The sequence below is a fragment of the Phalacrocorax carbo genome, chromosome 5 (assembly GCF_963921805.1).
Source record: "Phalacrocorax carbo chromosome 5, bPhaCar2.1, whole genome shotgun sequence".
In the NCBI taxonomy this organism is placed as follows: Eukaryota; Metazoa; Chordata; class Aves; order Suliformes; family Phalacrocoracidae; genus Phalacrocorax; species Phalacrocorax carbo.
In genome coordinates, this window is record NC_087517.1 from 49421064 (window position 1) to 49444165 (window position 23102).

Here is a 23102-nt window from a genome sequence, read left to right on the forward strand (position 1 = left end):
TGGGTCTGTCAAATATCTCTGAATTGGAATATCCCAACCATATACCAGTAGACCATTTGGAGGAGCACAGCTGATAAGCCCAAATGGAGGTTTGGGTGCTGCTCAGGTCAATCCCCTTGTTCAAGTCATAGCCATAACCCTACAGACACTGAGCAGCCAGCTGTCCTTTTTTCTGATCAAGAGATAGGAAGGTACAAGGTACACTCACACTGAGGATTTGCACGGTGTAAGTACAGCAATGTAATTATACCAGGGCAGTTTAACCAGGAAGCGCCTCTTTGTAGAAAACCCTTAATACACCTTGGGCAAAGCACTGCTCTTTTCCTAGGCAGGACTGCAGGAAAAGCACCCTCTGTAGTTCAGCTCACAGCTGTAAAGATGGTAGATAACACTACCAATTTAAAGTAATTTCAGAAACCGTTCACAGACTTAACTTCTTGCAAAGCCTCAATAAACTTTTTTTTTTCTGAAGTGCATCACTTCGAGGCCCTCAAGATTCTTTATTAAAATATTTCAGGGAGATCAAACTAGCACTTTAGTATCTCCTACTATTACAGTCTGGGTCACTGGGAACATCAGAACAGTGAGAACTCGTATAGAAATACCAACTTAGCTACTTAGGAATTTTGATTGTACTTCTGAAAGTTTCATTCCATGCCACTCACTATTATAAGGTATATTGATGAAGAAATAAAAGTGAGGGGAACCCAAACAACCACCTGTGATGTGGTATTTTGCAGGACTGTCAGGTTGGGCAATATAAAAAGATAAAACAGCTGGTATAATTGGCTGTATTTGGCATGCTTGGAAAATATTCTCTGGAGGTCTGGATAAACAGAATAGTCCTCACAGAAGATCTGGGTTTCTTGGGAAAGGCCTTTGCAAGATATATAGCATTTTGCCTGAAAAAGCAGTATTTAAAGTAAATACTTCAAATATAAGAGGCATTCCTCCTCTCATGGGCGCTACTCAGCATCCCAACCAACAGCTACAGCTCGTTCATATTCCACAATCTGCTGTGATGGATACGCAACCTGTCATTGCAAAGCTGAGAAACCAGGAGAACTAGAGCGCAAAGAGGCATTCAGAGAAGCTGGGAGATTAAAATTTACGTGAAAAAAGAGTCCTGAGACTCGTTCCTAGCTGGGGATGAGAGGTAACAAGAAAAATACAAACACCAAAGAGCAGAACCTGGCCCTTTCACAGCAACATCCTTACCTGTTCCTGGGAAAGCTCAGGACATTCAAATTCAGCTCCCATTTCTACATTTACCACTCCCAAATAAGCACACATCACTTCCCCTTCATCATACCCTCTTCCCTCCTCACTCTCCTTTCCAGGGTTTGTTCAATGAGGTTGAGATACCCAAGTGGAGTCAGATGAAGAAGAACAGAGGCTCCCCACCTGCAGAATTAACAGCATCTGGATAATGGAAGCTGGGAGCTTTGTCTGGACCAGAGGAAGAATTTCTTCCAACTTTACTTTTAGCAAGACCAAGTCTCTGAAGCCAAGAAGAGCAATCTGACGGATAGTCAACTCCTGACCCTAAAAACCACAGAAGGCAAAATCCAAAAGTTGGTAAAGGGACATGTGAGCATCACAACGACACATGTACGCACAGTGACAGAAAGGTCTATCCTGCCCATTGCTGCCATGGCAAAGCACCCCCAGCTGCTCAGGTTGAGGATTCATGGTACTCTTTGGTCACTTCCCTGTTGGTCTCTGTCCCACAAAAATGATGACATGAGTAACACCTCATCTGAGGTGCCACTAGCTTTAGAGTGAAGCCAAAACTGGGCCTGTATTTCACCAAAAGACTATGCATTCATGAAAATCAACTGCCATAAAATTTGGTCACAAACATCCAAAGCCCAGGATAGACGCAGCTTGTGCTTTTGCCACTCATAGCTGAGAAGCCAAAGAAAGTTTGGTAGGGAAAGAGGTTGGTACAGAATATTCCTTAACTAAGCCTACCTCTGGTCTGTGTTGGATCCTCTTTTTGCTCAACATCTGCACTTTAGACCTTGCTGATATGACAATAATCCACAATTCAGTTCATTACAGATTTTAGGATTTAAACTAGAGCAAAGCTAGTGAGGCTGCTGGTACCAAACGCCATTTTAAAAAGCAACAGCTTGATTTCCACCACAAGGCGCTCTATGTCCGCCCAGTTACTTTTTTACATCAACAGCACAAATGAGCAGACTTAACAGATGAAGATGTTGTAATATTTCTCAGCACATGTAAATACAGTTGGACTCCATTTGGAATCCTGGTGTTGCTGCCTTTCCCTCTGCTATACTTAACGTCCACACGAGTTTCTCTTGCCCCACTGCAGCTTAACAGCAAAAATCTTCCTCCCAGCCCTGCCCAGCACATTCCAGCCAGAAGAGTTTCCCTTGTTCTTCCCAGCACGTTAATCTCTGCCCCAGGGTCTGTTTGGGAACCATTTTATGGTCTCCATAACACGCTCAACATGGCAAATATTTAGCTGGAAGGAATTAACAGCAGTTAATCATTAATTAATAATAGGTTTAATGTCATAATTCACAGCATCATCAATATGTAAATACAAATTAAAGCCAGTAGGCTGGAGGGCAGCTTGGCCATAATGAAAACACTTTGCTGTTTTAAACCATCGCTGCGTGTTTAGAAACATGGAGGTGTAAAAAAGACCAGTACATATCTCTGAACTGTATTTCAGCAGTTGCACATTTTTTATATATATCATGCAGTTTAGTCCCATTAACTTCATACCCCATTTCAAAATGCAAATATTTGGCGTGCCAAACAAAACAAGATTTACTATTCTTTTTCCACACCAAGTAGTTACATCAACAGCTGCAACTATACAAAAGCCAGTGACCTGTTTACATAGTTTCCCTCTGTACAGCAATTTAACCAACTTGGCTGCTTAAAGGTCATATTTCTGCAACAGCTATTAGCCTCGGGTTTAAACTGAGCTGAGATAGGAAGTTACTTCTAGTTACTACCTTCAGAAACATACGCTCACACATTTGGCTGGCTGACTTTCATTCTGACTGAATGGGCAGTTGCTGGGACCAGAGAAGAACACAACTAAATAATCATGGTGACATTTGCAGCAAAGGATGGGGAACCAACAACAAATCGACTTTCCCATCTACCAGAGTAGCACATGAAGAACTGTGACTTGGGGAAAGAGATTTGCTGGACGAACTCTCTTCCCATGTGGTGTGGTACACACCATATAAATAGGTACATACAGTTCCCTGACTGTGGGAAGAGCCCAGTCTCGTTATTAGGGCACTGGCCTGGGATTAGAGCAATTTCTTATTTCTTACTGCACCGGCAACTCTTTCTGTTGTAGCCTAGGGCAGCTTACTCAGAGTAATATTCTTGGATGTACTTAGGCGGTTTAAATCCATACATCTGTGTAGGTCTCAGGTACCTACAAAGCTTTAAATATGCTGTGTGTTACCTTTCAGTTCCTCATCCATAAAATGGGAATACTTCCCTAACTTCACAGCTTCTATGAAATATTTTTCAGTGGCTCAGATATTGTGACAAATACAGTAAGAAAGTTAGGCTTTCAAAGAATCTCAACATCCCATAGTCATGCTTTCACTGCTACCACCAAGTTACTTCCAAAAGCTGCACCCACTGTGCAATAACTTTTGTTCAGTTTCTCATTAGAGACATTTAATAGCAGGGGAGTAGATTTTTCTGATAAGTGGCAGAATTATTAGCATCAGTGGGTATGACACACAGTTAGCTCAGTTGCTCTACAGTGCACAGAGAGCTGCAGTCCAGACAAACCCCTGCTTAAATACATTAGGTCACTCCCTGACTGAGAATTAGTTGCAAAAGGAGAGAAAGGGAGGATATTAGAATTGCAGTTTTACCTGCCAAACACCTACCTTTAAGCATCTGTAGCAAGGAAAGAATAAAAATAAACACAGTAGAAAGGTTAGTGTCTGTCTTTACAGAAGTCCTTTCTCTTTTAGGAAATGCCAGCTTTAATAGGATTAGAGGAAAAGGGCAACCTTTGAGATTTACCTGCTGCCTTTCAAACAATACAAGGGAAAAATAATTTTAAAAGGCTCTGGAAAGTATGCCTTGTGGAAGGGGCAAAAGTCAAGAGGAGGAGGCTAGCATTTCCAAGAACATCAGTTTCCTCATGAAGTACAGTCTTCTTTTCCTATGATGGAAGAGAAGATCAAAATAGGCTGGGGAGGTAATTAGACTGCTCATATGGAAACCCTGAATAACTACATTAAAAAAATGATACAGCTCAACAATTCTGATGGGGTACTCAGCTTTCAACATACACGGTGTAAACAGGCCTTGTATAGAGTTGTTCATTCATCCTCTATCCATAGATTTACTTATCCCCTTATCAAAGCTTAAAAAAACCCAACAGAAGATTTTCCAAAGGCTCAACTGGGACATAAGCCCTCCAAAAGTAGTTAGGGCAAGTTGAAGGCATTTGGTCCTGATCTAGTCTTCAGGTTTGTCCCTCTGAAGACAAGTTATCAGTGTTGTCATCTGCACCAACAGAGTCCCAGGTATTTAGAAATGGAAAAATTAGAAATACAAATGGCCCAGAGCTTCAGTCTACACAAGGTGTGGTCCATAGTTTCAGTGTTCAAGCTTAGCTAAGAGCAGACAGAGGGTAGACAAATGGGAATAAATTCAGCCTAAAACACTGTGCTTGCCCAGTAGATTTTAGCAATCCCTCTTACACAGTTCATGCTGACTGGGGCAAACTCTACGTCCTCCCAGATTTAGTTTAAAGGTTTTGAGACCTGTTTAGCCACTGGCCAAACAGTGCTGCGGAAACAGAAGAGAAGTTTCCGTGTGCCGTTAGCAGATATTGCTGTTGTATTGCCTCCCCTGACTGAAGAATGAATTGTAATGAGGATTACCTGGACTGGGTAAAATATTGCCTGGAGTGTAGGAAGAGTCTCTGTAAAATAGTGATCCCAGATTTCAGACAGGACATCAATGCGATCCTCACCTATGAAAACAGAGATTGGGAGCAAGAGTTTTAGAGACAGGGACACTAAATGAAGTTGGATTTTCCCACTACTCTCCAATTCCCCAAGTAAGAGATACAAACCCACCCTTCACATTCATTTTCCATCCAAAGCTGGACATAACTCAGCTAAGCTTCACCTTAACTGACAGAGACACAAGGCTGTGACCATAGATTGCTCTGTCACTTACTGCAAAGACGACAGCTCTGTGCAAAACGTGAGACCAATTCCAACAAAAGAGTGAAGCCCCTTTTCAACCAGCGGCTTTAACTCCACAGCAAAGGATTGTGCAATCTCACAGTTCACAGTTAGCATGCTCGACTAGTGTGGGAGCACAGCCGCACATGAGCAGCCGAATCTGAAAACCAGCAGGTCCCAGCCAACATCAGCTGTTCTGCAGCAGCTCAGGAAGGGAGAGCATGTACAAGAGCTGAGCCCCCTCCAGCATCCCCCCACTCCCAAGCACAGACACATTCCAGACCCTGATAAGCCACAAAGCCAGTGCTCTTCTCAAATGTGGCACTTGGGAAAGTTCCTAAATGAAATCCACTTGTGGCTACCCCTCATATGACTCGGACTCAAACAAATATCCCCAAATGTAAGTGAGTATTTAAAATGAAGGCAGACTAAGTTATGCAATTTGTGATTCCCATAACAGGAATACAACTGTGGTCAAAAGCCTGTTATTAACAAAAAATGCTTTACTGAACATAATCATTTGAATAGACATTCTAAATTATGCTCACAGACTTGACTTACAGACCTGTGTGTTCCTCAGCATTTGGGCCCAAAGCATCTAAGTTTTTTAGAAGATTTTTCCCATCCCAAAGGTCAAAGGTTTGCAATGTTTTTTCAAGTTTTAGATATATTCCTCAGAAATTTCAGGTGCAAATACAGACCCAGTTTTAGCAACACAAGTTTCTGACAAAAGTGTTTTCCAGGATACCTTCCACGGAGCCTCAGCTGGAGCTCACAAGCAGTCAAGACTCAAGGAACAATAATGGAAGGCAGTTGCTTGAGACAGTTTTGAAGGCTTAGCCTCAATGTGACTAAAGGCCCTACACGAGGAACTGGAACACATGTAAAATTGCAACTCAAAGGAGCTTTATCACTGTGTACTGAAGGGCTTTCCCCATCTGGAGACTTCCACATGGGCTTTCACTGTGTTTGCCCATAGGCTGTGCTGCTTAGGACAAGGCCAGAGAGCAGAAAGCCAGCAGGACCAGACCCTGCAGATGCTTCCTTTTGGGCAGAGAGCCCACCAACAACTGTAGGAGGGTTTAGAGGGAGGCTTTATCGTGTCTGGTATGACACCAGCTTCAAAACTGGGACTGCAGGCAGACGAGCACCTACCTAACACCCTCATAACAGCTATCCATTACCAGAAACTCCCAACTGTAACTGAAAAAGACAACAAGAAACAGACTAATTGAATGTTTAAAATTTTCCCTCCTCTACCTCCTCCCCAGGACTGCAACGCTTCAGTGTGTGGAGCCAGAATGAAATGTCATAGATCAATTCTCCTTCTGAAGGGGAAGGAGGAATGGTTTATTTCTTCAAAAAGGCATTGAAAGATATTCTGACAGACTGTGTGAAGAAAAATCACGTTAAAATAAGAGGCTGTGATTTGAAAAACAGACATAGTAAAACACTGCCGTGCCCTGCAGCAGGAACATTATTCCATCTCTGAGTACTGGGACAGTAGAAATTTTCCAGGAAGATAGAGCTAACTGAGAAATGTGTACAAGAAGTTCTTGTTGCTGTGACCACAAGACCTGCAACAAGTCTACACATTATGAAAGATGCCCATAAGTCACTTTCTGCAGAGATGCCAGCCTGCACAGGCAAAGTGGCTCCAGTGTCACAGCTGCAAACAACACCCAGGCAGCTCTCAGCTTATTACAGACTGGAACTCAATTTTCATAATGCTGAAACACACATTGGAATAGTTTTGTATGAATACAGGAAACAAAACCAATGATAAGCTGCACAGCACTCGTTCTGAAGAGCTGGCAGCAGCAGGGCAGGTACTCACATTTGGAAAAATGCATGAGTCTGCCTTTTTTCCTCCCTTACAGGGCCAGTGCTGAAAAAGCAGGCACCAAGCAGGAGGCTGGCAACTGCACAGCCCCTTCAGGGTCCTATTCCTACAGCCTGCTGACTGGGTGGACAAGTGACTTGGTGAAAAACAGTGCAGAGGAATCCAACACCAACAATGATGCGAGATTGTGTCTATTGGCATTTAACGACCCAGATACAGCAGGTTGGTGACTAGCAAGGGATCTTCTCTACAGGCTACAAAACTGGGTCAAATCAAACAGCAGCCTAGTTTTGAATAAAGACGTGTGCTCTAGATAGCTCGCTCTGCTTGAGCAAGCTGTTAATAAATGTGACTAACTCCCCACACATCCAACACTGAGTCGCTGTGCCACGCTGGCCTTCGTCCACAGGCTCTGTGGTAGCAAGCGTCTGTACCCCATGGTTTGAGCAGAACTTCATGTGTGATCAACTTCTTTCCTGAAGGATTTCATTCCCACCCAAGTGACTGTTTTTACTTTAAATTTACACAAACCTTTTCTTTAAATTTACACCAAGCCTATTAGTTTAGCTCTCAAAAGCATGATACAGTAACCAAAATCTTGCTTAAGTGGAGCTGCAAATCACATGGGGAAATAAAAGGCAGAAGGCAGCTCTCAGCAGTTTTGCAACAGGATCCATGTCCAGCCCAGAACAGCTTTGAGCCCAGGTTCAACTGCTACACAAGACCCAGACTCCTGCTCTCCCAATGAAGATGTGGCTGGTGGGAGTGCTGCAGCTACATGGCTATTCAAACAGCCCGCCATCCCTTAAGCCTCACCAATGCAACCTGGCTCCTGAGAGGTTGTGTGACACCCTAACCCTAAGACAGTACCAGCAAGGGCTGTACACTTTCCAGGAATGCAAATCATCTTGTGTGACCTAACATCAAAGCCCAACTCCCTTCCAAAAGGGGTTTCTTGCTATACTTGCCTTCACAGAGCTTAACCTTCTCCTCTATAAACAGCAATCCTTTCGCAAGGAGCTGGTTCTGCCAAGAGAGAAAAGAGAGACACATGCATTTGCCTTTTCTGAGATTTAAAATAAACATGGAAGAATAATATTTTTTTTTAGATGTTAACCACTTTGCATGCAGTTATCTAAAGATTAGTCATATCATGGTACTTTCTCCCGGCACTGCCACCAGACCTGGTGTCACTGTGAGTGCTGAACATTCATTAACCCTGTCTTGTTCAGCCAGATATAAGAACACAACTGACACAGCAGAGAGTCGAGACACTTGCCAGAAGTGGGAAGGAAGGACCTGTCCCAGGTCACAGGGAGAAAGTAAAGAAAATAAAACGGTTCTTAACATAAGAGCGCAGCCACATAAGCTATACCTCAGCCATATGGTGGAGGTAATCAAAGGGCCAAATGCTACCAAAACATTCCACTCCCTTCTTCCTTTGCACTAGCTCAGTGCTTGCCTGACTGCACAGTAAGCCAGTTCAGATCCCTAACCCTTACTTCTCTGTGCCCACCTATCCTTTTTCTATGAGGCTATCTTTTTTGCTATATTGAGCAGTTGGATAATCTCAATATGCAGTCTCAAGCTGCAGAAGAAGCGGCAGGACCTAGTCTTTCTAGATAAAATTAACTATTATGGGCCAGACAGATCAAGACATTGATGTGCCTGTTTGCAATTCAGGACACCTAAATATCTAGTAAGTTTTTTGTTCCCATTTCCCCAAACATAAAAATGGTGCAAAAACACCACCTACCTTTTTGTTCTCCCAATAGCACTAGGAAAACCAGAATCCCAGATAAAGGAGCAGCTGTCACCACATAACACGCTATTACTGCACCCTAAAAGGTTCAGTCCTACCACAGAGATCATGTTGATAGGGAATAAAGCCTTCTGTCCCACTGAAAGGATTCAATATCAGGGTAGTGCACAATATTCAGAGACTTCTCTCTCTCAAGGTCATCTCCAGCTTTTGTTTTTAACAGGTAACTGGGTCAAAGTTGCACCTTTCAACCTTCCATCAGCTGAAGACAAAGGCACCTCATCTGAAGTGGCTCATCTGAATCTGACCAAAAAAAGCATCCCAATGGACACTGCCGGTACACTGCTGCCTGGACGCCACCATGGCCCCCTGAAGAGCTACCATACCACACACCTGCCCTCACGCTGCTGCTCCGGACGATAGCCCTGCCTCCTGTAACCATATACCAGGCTGGCTCGTTCATGACACACACAAGCAGGTAACCATGTAAGCTACCCCAAGCAAAGAAAGCAGCACACCTCTGCATCCTCCCTACAACAGGAAGCAGTACTAATCTGGGGTGCTGTTGAAGGGAATAAAAAGAAGGAAACATTGCTCTGACATTCTTCGCTTATACTTGAACTTCATTTTCCAGAACAAAAGAAAAACTTGCCACTCGAGAGTCCTACTTGTTAGCATTAGACATCATTGAAACATGTAGAAAAGGAAGGGCTCTTCCTTAAGTAGTGTCTAATCAAACAGACTCCAGAAGTCTTTTGCAAGTAGGTTGAGGCTGAGGGACTGAAGAGACCACCATATATCCTATCAATAAGGAAACATCTCTGGATGCATTGTCCTGGTGGAGAATTTATATTCCAAAAGATGTCAGGTAGGAAAATACTGAAATTAATAAAATCAGGGTCTGAATTCAAGAAACTCCTTTTGCTTTGGAATCTCACTTTATGCAAGGTGAGCTCTGAGACCCTTTGGGGCTGGGAGGCACTGCAATACCAGAGAGAAATTTTTCCATTGGCATCTTTGTCAAGATTTCAGCAAAAGGGCCTGGAAGAAAGAACAAGCCATACAAGCTCACCAGTCACCTCCCATGCTATGGGTAGTAGGGGGAACTTCCATGAAAAAGCTTCATCTCAAGTCAAGATGAGACTGCATGGGCATTGTCTTCTTCATGGTGTGAAAGTGTGGTGGTGTACAACAGAGAGGAATTGGGTACCTTTGCTTGGCTGTTGTCCCATCTCGTGGCTGCTTCACCCACATTAAAACATTAACTCATGTTTTGCTACAATGGCTTACTTGTCTTAAGTGAGCCAGATGTAAGTACTTTTGAGACACTGCTTTAAAAAAAACAAAACCAAAAACCCCAAAACGAAAAAACAAACAAACCAACAAAAAGAAACCCAAAACCTGCATCCCCTAATGTGTATCCAGAGTTCAGTCATGACATAAGGAGGAATGGCCATGCAATTCACCAGTGGTAAGCTCTGTTAGTGGCAATAACAGTTAAATATTGTACAGTGCATACAAGGGAAAAATAATTAATGGTCATGCTTGTAATTAAGGTAACCTGGCCCTGCTAGCAGGTGGCTTTTTTTCAGAATACAACCCAAAAAATATTTAGTATGGTCTTATTCACAGAATAATGTAGCATTTATGTTCCTTTTAAATTATTTACACAACAAAACCAGAGCATTTTAGGAGTGACACATGGGATGACACTGTATTATTTGAACCACCCATCCAAGTGACAAGGCTTTGACCTTTACTAGTTCTAGCAGGGTGCAAAAGCAATCCTATCCATACAGTACAGTCAAGCTATAAACAAATTTCAACACACTGCTATTAACCCATCCTAGGAATTTCAGTACAGGAATCAGAGCTGACTTCAAGAGTCCTGTTTGCCAAAGGAACATGCTAAAATTGCTATTCCGCACACAGGTGACTCTGCGGAGACAGGAACCCAAAGCATTTTTGCATGTGACCTTCTGAACCCACTCAGCATTCAAATAACTCTCATTAACTGCAGTTGAAAAGCTGTGGATGCCAACAGGTAAAAAGCTGAGCTCTGACAATACTGCAGTCAGCAAAGCAGCTGCTTCCAGGCCTCACACAGTGCACAGCTGCCCAGTTTAGGAGGGTATGCTTTGGTCCTTGCTGACTCCTTCCATGACACTGGTGCCCACCTGGGTTAGCAGGGGTGGAGGAACCTCCAGCAGGACATGCACTGCCAAAGGCCTGGTGACTCATGCCACTTCCATTACCTGTGGTATCTCACCCTGCTTACAACAGCTTACTCAGTTTTAGCCAAAAAGTCACACATTTATTCTGAAAAAGGGTGCACTTTCTGCAGTTTTTTGGACTCTGGAATTCCCCCTAATAAAACAATTTAATATTTTTTCCTGCAGAAGCCTATTTTGTGATTTATTCATCATCACCAACATGACGAAGGGCTGCCAAAAGAAGCTGCAGGGAGCAAAGGGAACTTGTCAGTGAGAAATTTTTAATGGCTGGGGGGCTTTGTCTAGGGCTCACTCCTCAGTTAGGGTGAGTGTTAAGGTTGAGAGAAAGAGAAAGCCAGAGTTCCCAGCAGAGCACAGGAGGAACAGGGTTGCCAAAGGATGGGTAAGCTGCAAAGAGAATGTGCCTGGGAGACACTTTTCACCTGGGCAACAACAGCGGCAATAAGCAAGTTGGATAAGTATGTTCACATGATGTAAAAAAGCCACGATGTTTCCAAGTGCTGTTATCACCTAATGGAAGGCGACTCTTTTGCAACAATTCTCCAGCAGTAATATAGGCTTTGGATGGAAATATTAAATTGTTGGGATCTCCATGCAAATTTTAGATTTGTTCAGCAGAAATAAATGACTACACATGGCAGGCTCTGGACAACAACAAAAAAACCACTTTCCAGGAAAAGGCAAACTGTGAAAAAGGAGGGAGGAAGAAATCTGGAATGGAAAAAATTATGAGGGGGAAAAAAGTGAAATGCACTTACACTGTAAATATTTTACTGCCTGAACAATAAGATGAAGTTTGGAGTGTTATTGCTCTTTAATATGTCCAAATACTTTCAGTTTATTAATAAAGTACTTCAATCCCTTATTTTTTTACCTCAGCTCAAGGTAATTACCTCTCTCATATTGCAAGGAAAATTTACAGCTGGTCTTTAATACTGTGTCATTTTAAACTACTATATAATTAAAAAAGCATACACACACACATATATATGAGGGTCACTCATTTTCTTGTGTTTCTCAAGAAATATGAATTCCTCCTCTATCTGCGCTAGAACATTAGGTTTCAATTTACACACATTTCCTAGTACTGTGGATACAGTTTTCCAGCTACTTTGCTTGTAAGTTAGTATTATTGAAGCTTTCTACTTTCAGAGATTTTTTTTATTTTACAGCTATGTCAGCCCCCAAAAATATGCATTTGTACACCTTTATGGGAGGCACAGTTATATCTATTAAAAAGAGGTATATTAATCATTACTCTGTACTAAAGAATTTATAATGTTCTTATTAATGTATTATCAGTAATTCCATGTGCTAAATAGATTGCATCATAACATTCTTTAAAAAAAAGCAAAAGCAAAAAGCAAAAGCTTAGCTCCATATAGTTACTGCAGATGTCTCAATTATCCTCTCAAATTTTCCCTTTTTGTTTTAAAAACAAAACAAAACCTAACAACACCCCCCAAAAAAAAAACCAAAACAACCACCCCTCCCCTTCATTTCATTTCTCCCCATCTTAAAAACGTTAAAGAATTTTACTTATCTCTTTTCTGCTAAAGTCACAGGCTTAGAAATGGATTCAATCTGAACATTAGCCCCTCATATCAAGCCAGACAGGTAAATTTTTGTTTAAAAACCCTACAGTTTGTTGAAAAATCAATACAATCTAATAAATGCAGCCACAGCAGGGGTCTATATCAGACCTTGTCTAGATTACAAGTCTCCTTTTACTGATTTATCCCTGGATGCCAGAGGCAAGACAGAGGGACAGAGAGAGGAGGAAAAATAAACCTCTCATTTGCAAGCAAGACCAAAGGAAGACTCACACCAAGTGAGCTTGCAGGGCGCATTTATTTGAAAAAGTTTAACTGCCACCTTCTGCCTCCTTGCTACTACAGCTGAACTGGGTGCTTGGGGAGGTAGTTATTCCCTCCCCTTCCCAAATCACCTGGGTGTAGCCCTCACCTTGCTGCTGGGACACCACAGGCTGCTATATGCTCACTGAGGGTGCTGCAAGCCTGCCCTTACTCTCACTACGGTGAAGCATGCACTGCAGAGAAACAAAGCCCCAAGTTAACCCCCGACACGTACGTGCAGTCAAGAAATTTGGAGAGAGATGTTTTGCAGCAGATACGAGTGAGCTTGTGAAATCTCGCAGCTTGAAACCCCACTACTTTTCTCAGTGCAGAAAACCACAATAGCTGTTTCAGGTATAGCACCAAGAAGTGCAGCTAAGAGAAAGGCTTCAAGTAACTTTTCAAATGCCCTGAGTTTTGGAAGACAGGACTCAAAGCTCCAGAAAAATCACTTTTCAGCGAAGACCCTCCCACAACGTGCCTGTGCTCACTACTCTTGTGAAGTAAGCTGCACTGAAATAATTGGGAATTTAAAAGAAAAAATAAAAATCAGGAAGCAGTCACACACCATGCTGTAAAATGTAGACACTTTCCAGGCAATTCCTTCTTTTTCCGGGTACAGATATGTTCCCCTTCCCCCCACCTATTAGAGAAATTGAGGTGCGTTTCTCCATCCGTACCCAGAGGAGCAATTCCACTTCCCCGATCACAGTAACTGAAGATGGAGGCTGTCCCAGCCGTAACAGCTGGGGCTTCTCTTTCAAATCAGCAGTGCCAGCAGCGACGGGCACATTCTCCCTCCCTCCACCTTGCCAGGAGCTGGTAATCCCCAACTGGGGCCATGGAGGCCCTTCCTGTGCGGGATCCCACTACGCTCCAGGCAAAACAGTACCCATCTGACTTTGCCAAAGGCAAATTATGTTGCCTGTCAGGAGCACTCTGCCAGCAGCCTGGCCACGGTGACAGCCTCCAGGCAGAACCAACAGGAAGGATTTTGGGGCAATAGCCCTGCCACTAGCACGCCTTGCTCTACTCTGGGTGGTAGATTCAAGCAGAAGGGTGGCAAACAGCAGCTAAGTAGTTTTGGCAGCAGTTCCACAGAAAACATCAAGGAGGCTCAAGCCATCACAGGTGACTTCACACCTTGTCTGAAAGCCATGTCTCTGTAGAGCAGCGAGGCACAAAAAAATTCTCCTGCTAATCAAAAAATATTACTATTTCCCAATAAGCCACTACTCTTGGGGGGTAAAAAACACTTATATGAACATCCATTTAATTATGGACAAATTTTGTTTTCCTTTCATGTCTCCAAGCCAAACATGGCCAGTATGCCTTTAAAAAGCCATGTTAAAATTGAGAAACTAATACTAGTTCATGAAACAGAAACATAAGCTGCGAACAGGAGTAAACTGATTCAGAGCAAACTCAAAATAATTGACCCTATTTTGCTGGGTGAAAAAAAAAAAAATCAATTTTTCTTCTACATATTACAGTATTTCTTAAATACAGCCCCCTCTTCTAGCCAACTGAGGTTTTGTGTTCTAGTGTTAAACCACATTTTACAGGCTCTGCGAGTGCATAACCACTGTTTCTTGGATAATCTGATGTTAATTTGAGGAAAAAAGCATCACCCAAACTTACTTGGCAAGTAATTTTTACAAAGTTATTGCCAGTTGCACACAAATACCTACATACTTCTAGGCAGTGTATTGCAAGACACAAATGTGTGAGCTGCAGCATCTCATGCCTGGAGCATCCCCCCATCCTTTTTTTTTTTTTTCCCCTCCTTAGAAAGAGAGGAAATAGCGACAGAAGCACAGAGAACATTTCATTCCTACATAGAAAACAAATTGCAAGATAAATATGAAATAACATCCTAAAATGACTCTTCTAGAGGCAGCTTTGTTCCAAACTGATTAAAAAGATAGTCCACTTCAAGAGAGACAGTAAGGCTGGGAAAGTAAGAAGGAGGGCAGACCAGGCAGACTGAGTAGGCAGCACTGCTATGACCCAGACCACAACGCGCCAGCAAGGCTGCAGCTATGGGAAAATCCCGTGGCTGGGCCCCCCAGCTCTGCACCAGCGAGTCACCGCTCCAGGCGGGAGCTCTGCTCAGCCGGGGCATGGCACGCCATCCCACACTACGCTTTCAGCGGTAGCAACCAGGCACCATTGCAAGTGAATCATGCACATGTACGGAGCTGATGCACACGGGGCCTGAAAGCAGGCGTCCCTGCTGCCGCTGCCACACAGGACTTGGTCCTCTGCTCGCTCACAGTATGGGGCTGATGCCGGCTGACCCCGTCCATGATAACAAAGCTAGGCTGTTGCTATGGAGTCTCTGGAGCTGCTCCGTGAAAGCTCAGTCCTAGAAAGTGCCAAATGAAGCAGAAATAATTATCAGACCTGCATGAACGGAGGTTCCCAGCTAGGAAGGAGAGAAATACAATAATAAAGATCAGTTTGACCCAAAAGAGGATTGCAGACATATGGCTGAGCTCTGCAAATCACACAAGTGTGAATTCTCTCCCCTTGTGCAGTGGCCAAGTTGCTGCAGCCCCTGGCAGCAGACAGCACTTGGCCAGAGAAGAGCTAGCACTGCCTTTATCCAGCAATAACCATCACTCCAATAACCTACACAACTATTTCCTTGCCTTACTGTGAAACACGTAAAAATAGAAACCTGGCACCAAGGAAAGAAATGTCACACACACCAGGTTTTTCTTTTTGACTAAGCAGGAGAGAGGGAAACATGGCATTTTCAGCTGTTAGCACAGCTTTACAAAGCAGTCTTTCAAAGGAGAGCAAGCATCACAAGAGGTGCTGGATAGGCTGGAGTCCCAGAAAGACATGCAGCAGAGACTTAAGCAAAAGCTTTATGGTGCTACAGTAGAGGAAGGAGTGCATGTTTCCCGCTACCACTGCAGCCGCCTTGCACAGCCAGCTCACCTACACCACAGGAAGGTTCACCAGTCCCACTTCAGACTGCTCTGAAGAGAGAGGACAAAACTCAGTTTTGGCTTGGATCTGGGTTGCCTCGTTGCTGCTGCTTACTTTCGCAGCTATCCATTACCACCTTGTTATTTTGACTTTGCTTGACACCCCAACAACATGGGTGCTTGCACGTTGCGGTTTCTATGGTTTTGCATACAAACAGAAAGCTGGGCCTAATTTTGAGTCAGGACTTGTCACCTCCCACGGCTCTCCACTGCAGCAGGCTGGAAATTATGTAACAGCTTCACTTCTGGTTTTAAGACATCAAAACTTTCATTGGATTAAATGAGGAAATGCAGTCCACTTGCCATCCGTCACCTTCCAGCTCTGCCAGTGCAGGCAGTGGATGTCAGGCTGGAGAGGCATCATCTCTGGGCATCTGACTTTCATTCATTTGCAGCCCGTGGGTGCTGGGAGAGGCTACAGTGCCTGGGAAAGGATCAGGTCTCTCCACCCTCAGGGGGAGACGGTTTGGAGTTAATATGCATAAACCGGGCAGTTCTGCTAAAGTGGTTAGCTGTGAAATAACTGGTATTTCCATTTTCCCCCATGAGTTTCAAGATTAACAAGCCCCCAGAGAGTGAAAAGAAACAGTTCATCCTTTCCAAAGGTTTTGTTTCAGGCTGTTTGCAGAATCAGGAAGACGATGCATCAATTTATGAACACGCACTAGCTTTATATTTCAAAAATTTTCTCCACAACCGTGAGGGTCAGACAGCATGAAAACGAAGGGAGCTTACCTGAAAAATCTTACAGCTGCCCCAGAGAAATCCCAAATGGCGATACACCCTGTTCCTCCAAGTCCCAGCCTCTTACCTTCCATGGTCATAGGATTCCTCCCTGTTGAAGTTCAGCTGACCACCAGAGAACTAACCCAACAGTGAGAGGAGATGGTGCCCTGCTGGGTTACCAAGCAGAGGGGTGGGTACAAAGTGCCTCTTTTCAGCAGCAGGAAATTATTGGATCAGTTCACGGGCAAAGCCAGTACTGGAAAACCTGGAGCATGAAGCGTTGCTTTAAAGCAGATCTGCAGCAGATATGAGAGTCCTGACTAATCTGGCATTTACCCCCGACTCTGATCCAAGAAGCTGGCTTGTATACATAATAGGGTTGCTAAAAAGGCAGATTTATAAACACAAATCTCCTTCAGAATGAAACATCTGAGTTCCCATTGAAACCCTTACAGGAATTAAATTTCTCTTTCAAACACAGAACAGACTCAGTAACTCTGGTATGATGATGGTTTGGTAGCAGAGAAGGACGGCCTAAACCCTATCCATTTCCTAAACCCTATCTGTTTCCTAAACATTCTTTTAGCAACTTCAGGAGCTAGAAAATTGTAATTTGCATGAGTGTGGGTGAAAAGGACTTGCAAGTAATCAAGTCAAGTTGATCACAAAGGTAGATTTGTCTCACTATAAAAGTGGTTAGAAAGTGGTTAGAAAAACCTCTGTGTGTGTATGCAAAATATACATAATGTAAGAGCTAGAACTTTTAAAACAATGGAAAATGTGATTTTTAAAATTATCTTATGGCTCATATTACAAGTGCTGTGGCATATTTAAGTCAATTTGTCACATCTAAATATTACATAATCCAGTTAGTTGCTCTAATTGCTGCTAGGATATTTAAAACTGCCTGGTTACACATGAGAGCAGATCCTTCATGGTCCACTTCAATCTAAGAGAACAGCAAACTTAGTTCTCAGGACAGCTTTTTAGTGGGCTTTAACAGGTGGAGGCAGAAGTCACTGCCAAAAGATGCACTTCCACTCCTCATCGTGGTGACCCACTCCCATCACTCCCCCCCCGCCATGTCAGAGGTGATGAGCACAACAAGTCAAAGGAAGTAGGTAACTTGATTTTTTCTTTCAAGGTTATTTTTCAGCCAAACCAGCAGCCTGATTCAACTCTGCTCATTTTGGTGGCAGCAGTATTGCTGTAAATCAGCTGGCATCAGCAGTGAAACTGAACCCACAGACGGATTAAATAATGTTGTCAGCCCTTCTTTGGCACATGAATAGTCCTTCCCCGCTCCACGGCCCGAGGTTTTTTGAGTAAAGACATTCAGGAGGGAGTGGTAACTTATCACTGCCACATGCTGTCAGCCTAGAATCTGAAATAAGTCTGCATCTTTACTCACAGCGGGGGAAAAGCTCATTTCCTAGAATAGCCTTTATCTCACAGTTTGTCTCATGGCTTGCCAATGAAGCCACCAAGAGTTTTACTTCAGGCTAAGTCTGACAGATGCCAAGTCACTCCTCTCAACACTCAGCAAAAAAAAAACCATCCCAGAAATTAAATTTGAGTCCCAGTGGTTTCAGCAGGAGTACAGCAGCTGCAGGTTAACCATATATAGGCTGAGGTATTTGCACAAGTGTGAACAGGCTGACAGCAAAAACACACTCAGAGGTGCGCGCAGCCAAGCCCTTGCACTGCGTGCTCCCCGAGGCAAAGGCCACAACTCTGTCAGCAGGACTGCAGCGCTAAGTACCTGCATCGCGACCATGGCCTGTGGCTGAAGACCTGCCATTAGGGTGAAGGAGCAGTTTTTGCTCCTGCTTTTGCAGAAAACATTGCTGGTGATCAGATCCTCCTCCAGGACAAGATCAGATGCCCTCAGCCTGCTAAGAGGGATGCAACACAGTTATCCAGCCTCCAGCAGTGAGCAGGCTATAATCTAAACAGTCTCTTCCATTGTCAGCTCTACTTCTAAGAGATCTAAGGAGTCTCAGCTAATGCCACTAGCCCCGGCACAACTATGACAGGCTTGAGGTTTACAGTCTGAAGGAAGAGAACAACACATCCAAACCCCAGCACTGGGAGCCATCCGGTCCCCAGCAGTCGTTGGCTCCTCTTGCACAGCGACACGATGCAGCTGTGTCTTACTCAGCGCTGGAACCCACCGAGGCCTCTTTCAGTACCCTCTGAATTTTCAAAACCAGATAACAGTCATACATCAGCACCTCACATCCCTTGAGACCATGCTCAATTCAGGCTTACGGGTGCATGAAGTTGCCTCTGGACACTTTCTGTTTATTCCAGCCTTGCACACCATGCCTAACGCTGTAGTGCCTGGGTACCTGATCAAGACCTTTCAAAATTCAATTCACCACATATATTTAGTCACAAACTTTCATTTGCCTGTTTTTAAATGGCAGAAGCAGTAGCAGATTTCCACTTAAGGCAGGCATTTTGCAGTACAGGTTCACAGCCTCTCCACCAGGCTGCCACCAGACCCCTGCTCACAGTCCAGGAAACATTCTGTCATTCGACGCCAGCAGCCACCTCTTTCCAGTAAATGACTTGTGCAGATAGGGTCTAAAAGAAGTGAAACATAACTGCCCTAGGGGCAGGAGTTTGCTTTTCACTTTATAGCACAGCGGGGGGGATTTTTTTAAGTCATGTAATCTAATACTGATAGGAAACAACACTAGTCTTTTTCCCCTTTCTAAGCACAGTACACGGCAGCATCACCCACTTTAGAAAGTACTGAAATTTTCTCTCTCCCTCTCTTACTCCAAGGGAAGAAAACACTTTTGTTTTCAGCACTCTCCTTTTTTTAATCAACACTACACTGAACAACTTACAACACTGAAAGCCATCAGCGCTCTCTCAAAATCATCCAACACACTTTCATGTGGTTACATTTGAACCTCTGTCTATCTGGACAGTATCAGTGAAAGGCAATAACACTTATCCACAGTTGTGATTGGTCAGGTCTTCCCTCATCCTTCATCTTTCGCTTTTTCTCAGGTTGCATTTATATTTGTGGGACTAAAAGGCAAACAGTACCCAGGTTGATTTCCTGCTGATAGGGACTTCCTTCTCTGCCCCCCCGTCCCCATACCAGTCAGCCGTTATCTTTTTTCTTCCCCTTTGCTGGCCCCTGTTGCAGAAAATCTACTCCTGAATTCTCTATACTAGAGAATTAGAGTGAAAAAAATGATTAAACTCTTCAAGTGAATTCCTTCTTGACCTTGGCAGGCTATTAGTAGCCTTCCTTAAGCACAAAGGAAGATTATCCTTAATTTAGTACATACACCCATAAATATAATTACTCCCAAGGCTATATGGTCCAACTTAAAAAAGTCCAGTACCTCCATCATCTTCCGTAGCAAAACAAAAATGAAATTTGTAGGCTATGTGCATGTAAAAGGGGATCCTAATTTTTTTATAGGCTAAAGAGCTGAAGAGAGCAAACCTCAAAAGAAAGCAAGCAAATCATGTAATACCTGAAAGTAATCTGTGATGAAGGATCCAAGTTCACTCTTCAGCAGCCGTCTGTAGACAGAAGGAATGCAGCCATGAAGTAACAGCCATTGCTGGTCATTTCTTACACATATATCTGCACTTCACTACCAGTCATACCAAAGATACATGAGTATACGTGAATGTGTCATTTTGGCTGCAGTTATTAGATTTCTTTTACATTTAAATATATATTCTACAAATGCCCACAAAGAGTATTCTCAAATTATGAAGGAATGAAACAGTTTTCCTGAAGTCTTCTATTTATTAGCCATACATCTAGAACAAGCAAAGAAAAAAAACCAAAAAACCCACAAACCATTTACCCCACTGAATGCCCAGAAAGTCAGAAAGTTGGGAAGATGATTTAAAGTTATTTAGTTTTAAATTCATCATTTTTTCTGCCTTTTGTTTAAACAAAGATGCCTTTCATTTAACTGAAAATAGCATATCTCCCTAATGCTGTACTTCCTTTTTTCTTGGAAGTAGAAGGTGGGAGGATAAGGAGAGGAGCAACGAAGTAAACACAGAAGCAGAAGCTGTGGCTTCCCCATGACTACTGCATTTAAAGGAAAAAAAAAAAAAGGCATATTTTTCAAGAAATAAATTCTAGAAATTTAACAAGAGGCGTTTTAAATACATGCAGACAGAAGCTACTCTAAACAAATATTTCTGATTAAATCTGTGGGATTTTAAATCAGGATGTGATTAAAGTTTAAAACTCTAATACATATCTGTATTTCAAAGCACCAGTATAAAAATCAGGATTGTTTTACATCAGGAAAAGCACCAGGGGAACAAAAAAAATACCAAACCACCACTAAAAGTTCAGAGCATTTGCACTTTCAGTGGCTGTGAGCATAAATCCTGTAGCAGTAAATTCTGCAGCAGTAAATTCTGCCTAAAATTTAAAAAGCACCCAACACTTTCCACTGCAAAACACTGCATTTTTATGCTGTTTTAAGAGTTTTGCTTTTCACCAATATGAAGTATAATCAAGAGCGCTCAAAAATGGCATTTGAATCAGGGACCATCCAGTTCTCAGGCTGGGTTCTTACTAACGAAGTACACCATTTTTCCCTAATCTTTGATGAAAGTTGATTTTGAAAGCAACGTTCCTCCCTGACTGTTTTGTAACACTTCTACGTTTATTCGCATGCCAACATGCCTTTACTCTTTCTCTCTTAGAGTGGTTATATTCATCCTGCCCATCTCAAAGCACATTTCTATCAGATGGATAAACCAGATAAGTCTTTGGGGGGCCATTTGCCAGAAGCTTTTCCACCAGCTTCAGCAGAACCCAGGGGGCTCTCCACCAGCTGACTGACAGGCCCATGGCAGGACTTCACCTCATGCAGGTAGACCAGCAACCAGAGGCTTGCACCTGAGAGAGAACCCAAGCTGGGGGTCTCCTCCGAATCATGGCCAGGTCACCTCCTCCTTCCTGAAATCCCATCTCGCAGTGGCATTTTTTACATCTCCTCTTACTGTGACAACTGACTGGCAGAGCAGTTAAAAAAAAAGTTTCCAGTGAGATGATATCAAATCACAGCAAGATAAAAATTTGGTGGCAGCAATCCAGAGCAAAATGTTGCCACTGGCTCATTTCCTTGTCCTGTCATTACTGTCCTAGTTTAAAACTCTCCTGCGTTTCCCATTCCTGTCAAATAACTTAGTGCTGCGCAGAATCTGTGAGTCTCCTAAAGCACTGCATTTGCTAACTTCCACCAAGGAGCTGAATGGAGAACTACAAACATGGAAAACACACCAGCTCAGCCTAATGGCACACAAGAGTTGGCTGTCCAACAGGTCTGGCTTTTTGCCCAGTGTCAAGCTAGATATTCACCTCGTGCACACAGAGCTAACACTGTGTGGGGAGCTACATCAAGAGTCACAGGTGTCAGGCTGCAGGTGTGCATACAAACATACATGCGGATGCATGTCCTTTGCTCCTCAGATGGACGTTAATGAGCTACTTGAATGTTGAAACAGCCTATTTAAGGAATGACATTTGGAGATGTAACCAATGCTCAGGGCACCTGCAGGAACATTAATCACGTATTTCAAGGTGATTGCTTCCAAGTGCTGTCTGGGAGTGCGCGTCCATGGAAGAGGGCATTTCCCCTCCTACCATCAGCACTGCTTACAAAGCATACACAGTTCACAAAGAATTTCCTGTTCTGCACCCAGCTCTTGACAGTCTAGATCCACTTCAGAAACTCCAGAAGCCTCTGGGGCCAAGCCCAGGCCACACAGCTATCCTGCCTGGTGTAGTGCCTCCCTGCAATGGTGGGAAGGAGGACCTGCTTGCACTGGGGAGAGAAAGCAGGCTACAGCCACCACGGCAGGCAAGTCACAAAACAGAAAGCTGGTCCCCAAGTCGGCCACCAGGCTGTTGGTTAGGGTATTTCCGAAGTCTTATGACTTTTGTTTTTCTTTTCATGTACAGAAATACTCAACCCATGAAGAGTTAAGACTGCTCCAAGTACTTTAACATAACTTGAGGACTTCCGACATGAGCATACTAAAATCCCATTAAAGCATGCAACACTGCCCTCACTCAGCTCTCAAAAGGAATTATGTTAAACTTTCACCTTTGGGACCAGATCAAGTAGGACAGAGTCTCATGCCCTGCAAGCTGCATTTATTTTGAAAGTAGGGGAAGGGGTAGTTTAGGTTGTTACTTAGTACGTGCTTAGACCAAATTGCCATTTGAACCTTGGCGCTCAGGAAAAATGCAATGGGAGGGGGGCGGGGAGCACATAAAAAAGGAGAAGCAGAGACCTATATGACAGCATTCACGATGAATTAATATGGATGTAATGGGAAAGAGAAAGGGAGGAGGAACTACATCCATGAGCTCTGACAATAGTCCTCTTAGCAGCACCTGGAAGCAAGGCAAGAATAAATTGTTCTTTGTTTACTCTACAGTCCCATCCATTGCCAA

The 23102-nt window shown here is 43.3% G+C and overlaps 1 protein-coding gene across 4 annotated transcripts in view; it reads right to left on the reverse strand.

The window, feature by feature from the left end:
• Positions 1-23102, reverse strand: part of PRR5L (proline rich 5 like) — a 47335-nt gene that overhangs the window by 9641 nt on the left and 14592 nt on the right. For 2 of the 4 annotated variants that reach the window (XM_064452331.1, XM_064452332.1), the window contains exons 4-7: positions 20140-20188; positions 8028-8085; positions 4908-4999; positions 1405-1545 (exon numbers count right to left, since the gene is read on the reverse strand). In XM_064452331.1, coding sequence (XP_064308401.1) covers positions 1405-1545; positions 4908-4999; positions 8028-8085; positions 20140-20188 — 340 coding nt within the window. The remainder of the gene's footprint in view (positions 1-1404; positions 1546-4907; positions 5000-8027; positions 8086-20139; positions 20189-23102) is intronic. The other 2 variants (XM_064452333.1, XM_064452334.1) reach the window with 2 other exon arrangements.